General features: G+C 48.5%; 1 protein-coding gene across 1 annotated transcript in view; it reads right to left on the bottom strand.

Moving 5' to 3' along the window:
• LOC125035927 (serine/arginine repetitive matrix protein 1-like) overlaps positions 1–5000 on the bottom strand; it is a 124852-nt gene that overhangs the window by 115581 nt on the left and 4271 nt on the right. The window contains exon 3 of the mRNA XM_047628239.1: positions 4336–4424. Within this exon, the coding sequence (XP_047484195.1) occupies positions 4336–4424 (89 nt within the window). The remainder of the gene's footprint in view (positions 1–4335; positions 4425–5000) is intronic.

Below are 5000 nucleotides of genomic sequence, written 5' to 3' on the forward strand. Positions count from 1 at the left end.
GAGGCCAATACGCGAATGACGGCGACTCCTAAACCTCGAATAATCCCGGCGTCTTTCTGACCATCTTTTCCCCCTACCTCTCCTTCCTCCTCCACGTAGAGGAAGAGACCTCTTCCCCTCTCCCGTGAGAACAGCCTTTCCCACCATTCCTCGATTGTAAAAACCATTTCCCTTTCTAACGAGAATATCTCCTTGTTTCCTTTCGCTTTCCCACCTTCTCCCCCTTTCTTCTCCCGCCTCTTCCATCCTCCTGCGCAGTCAAGGAGACGACCGGACGTAGCAAGTTCCGGCCACCTGCCCTGTCTCGTCCCACTGAAGACGAGGCCAGCTGGCGACCACGTACCCGGACCAGAAAACAAAAGTGCGAGCATAAGGACTGGGTTCTCGAATGCCAAGTGCAAATGTTAATGAAAACTATAGTATAGGCAGACAATAAACAGAGATAGACCAAATATCAGCATTTCGTTCACCTGCTATCTTATATATTCATATAGCCACACACACACACACACGCCTACTAAAAGAAAAGGAAAGTAAATAGATAAAAACATTTACATTGTATATAAACAAACATACATATAAGATCCGCATAATAGGTGAGTGTATCTTATCCTTAGCCTTAGAGAGGAGAGAGAGAGAGAGAAAGGGGGGGGGGGTAGAGGGGAGGGGAGGGGAGGGGAGGGGAGGGGAGGGGAGGGAGAGAGAGAGGAAGAAAGAGACAGAGTGAGAGAGAGAGAGAGAGAGGGCGGGGGGGGGGGGAGACAGAGGGGGAAAGATTCAGAGAGAGAGAGGGGGGGGGGAAGAGTGAGAGAGAGGGGGGGGAGAATGAGAGAGAGAGAGAGAGAGAGAGAGAGAGAGAGAGAGAGAGAGAGAGAGAGAGAGAGAGAGAGAGAGAGAGAGAGAGAGAGAGGGGAGAATGAGATAGATAGAGAGAGAGAGAGAGAGGGGAGAATGAGATAGAGAGAGAGAGAGAGAGAGGGGGGAGAATGAGATAGATAGAGAGAGAGGGGGGGGGAGAAGAGAGAGAGAGAAGGGGGAAGAGTGAGAGAGAGAGAGGGGGGAAGATTGAGAGAGAGAGGGGGGGAAGAGTGAGGGAGAGAGAGAGGAGACGAGAAAGAGAGAGAGAGAGAGGAGACGAGAAAGAGAGAGAGAGTGAGGAGAGAGAGGGGGGAAGAGGAGAGAGGAGAGAGGAGAGAGGGGGGAGCGGAGGGAGAGAAGAGAGAGGGGGGAGAGGAGAGAGAGGGGGGAGCGGAGAGAGCGGAGAGAGAGGAGAGAGAGGGGGGAGAGGAGAGAGAAATGGGGAGAGAGGAGAGAGGAAGGGGGAGAGAGGAGAGAGAAAGGGGGAGAGAGGAGAGAGAAAGGGGGAGAGAGGAGAGAGGAAGGGGGAGAGAGGAGAGAGAAAGGGGGAGAGAGGAGAGAGAAAGGGGGAGAGAGGAGAGAGAAAGGGGGAGAGAGGAGAGAGAAAGGGGGAGAGAGGAGAGAGAAAGGGGGAGAGAGGAGAGAGAAAGGGGGAGAAGGAGGAGAGAGAAAAGAGGAGAGAGGAGAGAGGAGAGAGAAAGGGGGAGAGAAGAGAGAGAAAGGGGGAGAGAGAGAGGAAGAAAGGGGGAGAGAAGAGAGAGAAAGGGGTAGAAGAGAGAGAGAAAGGGGGAGGAGGAGAGAGAAAGGGGAGAGAGGAGAGAGAAAGGGGGAGAGAGGAGAGAGAAAGGGGAGAGAGGAGAGAGAAAGGGGAAGGAGGAGAGAGAAAGGGGGAGAGAGGAGAGAAAAAGGAGGAGAGAGAGAGAAAGGAGGAGGAGGAAGAGAGGAGGAGAGAGGAGAGGAAGGAGGAGAGAGGGAGATGAAAGGGGGAGAGAGAGAGAGAAAGGGGGAGATGAGGAGAGAGAAGGGGGATGAGAGGAGAGAGAAAGGGGAGAGAGGAGAGAGAAAGGGGGAGAGAGGAGAGAGAAAGGGGGAGAGAGGAGAGAGAAAGGGGGAGAGAGGAGAGAGAAAGGGGGAGAGAGGAGAGAGAAAGGGGGAGAGAGGAGAGAGAAAGGAGGAGAGAGAAAGGGGGAGAGAGGAGAGAGAAAGGGGGAGAGAGGAGAGAGAAAGGGGGAGAGAGGAGAGAGAAAGGGGGAGAGAGGAGAGAGAAAGGAGGAGAGAGAAAGGGGGAGAGAGGAGAGAGAGATGAGAGAGAGATGAGAGAGAGATGAGAGAGAGATGAGAGAGAGAGAGAGAGAGAGAGAGAGAGAGAGAGAGAGAGAGGAGAGAGAGAGAGAGAGAGAGAGAGAGAAGACCGGGAGAGGGAGGGAGGGAGGGAGGGAGGGAGGGAGGGAGGGAGGGAGGGGGAGGGGGAGAGGGAGGGAGGGAGGGAGGGAGGGAGGGGGAGGGGGAGGGGGAGGAGGGAGGGAGAGGGAGGGAGAGAGAGAGAGAGAGAGAGAGAGAGAGAGAGAGAGAGAGAGAGAGAGAGAGAGAGAGAGAGCGGGGGCGGGGTAAGGGAGGGAGGGAGGGAGGGAGGGAGGGAGGGAGGGAGGGAGGGAGGGAGGGAGGGAGGGAGGGAGGGAGGGAGGGAGGGAGATAGAGAGAGAGAGAGGTGGGGGAGAAGAAAGAGGAAAGAGGAGAGAGGAGAGAGGAAAGAGGAGAGGAAAGAGGAGAGGAAAGAGGAGAGAGGAAAGAGGAGAGGAGAGGAGAGGAAATGAGAGAGTATTCATATGCATGCATACATGTATACATATTATGTTATATATTTATATAGCTAGGTAGATAGATACAGTAAGATACTAATATATAAATTGCGATGTGATGTGTGTCCATGTGTGTCCATGTGTATATGCATGTACATGTATGTGCATGTGCGTGTGTGTGTGTGTGTGTGTGTGTGTGTGTGTGTGTGTGTGTGTGTGTGTGTGTGTGTGTGTGTGTGTGTGTGTGTGTGTGTGTGTGTGTGCATATGTATGTATAAATATATGTATGTGTATATATATATGTATGTGTGTATATATATGTATGTGTGTATATATATGTATGTGTATATGTTTATGTATATGTCTGTGTATATGTCTGTGTATATGTCTGTGTATATGTCTGTGTATATGTCTGTGTATATGTCTGTGTATATGTCTGTGTATATGTCTGTGTATATGTCTGTGTATATGTCTGTGTATATGTCTGTGTATATGTCTGTGTATATGTCTGTGTATATGTCTGTGTATATGTCTGTGTATATGTCTGTGTATATGTCTGTGTATATGGCTGTGTATATGGCTGTGTATATGTCTGTGTATATGTCTGTGTATATGTCTGTGTATATGTCTGTGTATGTGTGTTTATTGGATGTGTTAGTGTGTATATTTAATCCTTCTTGTATGTATGCACATGTAGGAGTATGCTTATGCCAATGATAGTGTTTGCGTGTATGTAAATGTATATGTACTCGTGTCTATATATAAGGCTGCCAGCATGTTATAAGCAAACGGCCTTGCAGAATCCCTCCCCTCATGGCAGTGGGTTGTCAGCCAGCCAGCAGTAGGAGGCGGGTCATGAAAACAGCCAATGACTAATGGTTAAAAAGCGAAGTAAATGCGCTAGACATCAAAGGCATTGTACCAGAAGAAAACCGCTCATGAAAAGCTCCATGACATTTCATCACCAGACGAGAGCTTAGCGGCCGTCTAGCTGGGACTACCTTTTAACTCTCTAACTCAACTTAAGCCTTCGTTTGCACTCAGTCTATATCAACCAGTGAAGAGAGCGGGGATGTCACAGAGGATATCCAAGTTATTGAACACGTATTCTGCAGAAGGGACACGATTGCCATGCGATTTGAGGTCATTCCTCGCCCTCTCCTTGGCGGCGGGAAGCAGGACTGACCACTTAACTTGGACTCGCGTGTTGGCAAGATTGTCCACGTGACTGCCTTTTCGCATGCCAGTCGCCAAATACAAATTAGATAAAGTAATCCCAAGGTAGCTTTGAAAGGACTGTGGAGTTTTAAGAAATTGTTATCTGGAGTGGTTATGCGATATTATAGGTTGTTGTCAGGATAAAACGCCTTATCATCAGGTGAATGGGTTGGGAATGCATGGATCTGGATTAGGTATAAGGTAATCGCAATATTTGCAGACCATGTGCCACGTTTGACCGACATAATATCCATATAAACATGTACACGTTCGTAATCAAGTAGACTACTAGCTTAAAGTTCAATGAAAAAGGGACATATTTGTAATAATACGTTACCAAACTGAGGAACTTGTTTAAACGTTTTCAAACATCCGTTGTTATTTGCCACATAAACGCACTGTAAACAAAATTATTTTCATAATCATTTTATCACAGCAAACAAATATATAAGTATCCAACCTGGACACCGACGACGTGGATAACAGTATGAATCTACACAATACACCTTCACCAGAGCCACCAATGTTGACAACTGTCCATTCACAGAGCTGGAACCCGTAGGATGCGTGGGAACAGTTGTCATACGAAAAATCCACCACAAAGCAGTACGTCTCTTATACATTTCACAGTCATGCCTGATTTTTTCTTCCTATGACATTTCCTTTACTTTCTGGTTTATGATCGAATTATTTTATGCACGGGATATAACGAGCATCAAAACCGTAATTTGATGAGCTCTTAGGAGAGAGTTATTCACACGCCTGGCAGCGCGGTGCGGCAACAGGTTTGTGTAGCATCTTCCCGCTAGCTTGTTCAGGACCTGTTCCTCTCCCTTGCTAAGACCACCTTGCTGGGCAGCTCGCCCCTTGAACGCCGCCGAGGTTTTGTTATACCTGCGTCTGGTGGTGCGTAAATACTACTAATCCGCAATCCGTGTCCGCCGGGGCATTGAGACTTTGCCTACAGCATGACAGTCGTATTTAACGGTCGAACCTGCCATTTGTTGGCTAGTTCACTATCAGGTTTGTCCCAGCAGGAGACATTGTAAGCCTTGTGCTTGCCACTTCCTTCACGAGTTACTTTAACTGCACACTTTTCTCTTTGTTTATTATCGCCAGTATCAG

The sequence above is a fragment of the Penaeus chinensis genome, chromosome 20 (genome assembly GCF_019202785.1).
Source record: "Penaeus chinensis breed Huanghai No. 1 chromosome 20, ASM1920278v2, whole genome shotgun sequence".
NCBI classification, from domain to species: Eukaryota; Metazoa; Arthropoda; class Malacostraca; order Decapoda; family Penaeidae; genus Penaeus; species Penaeus chinensis.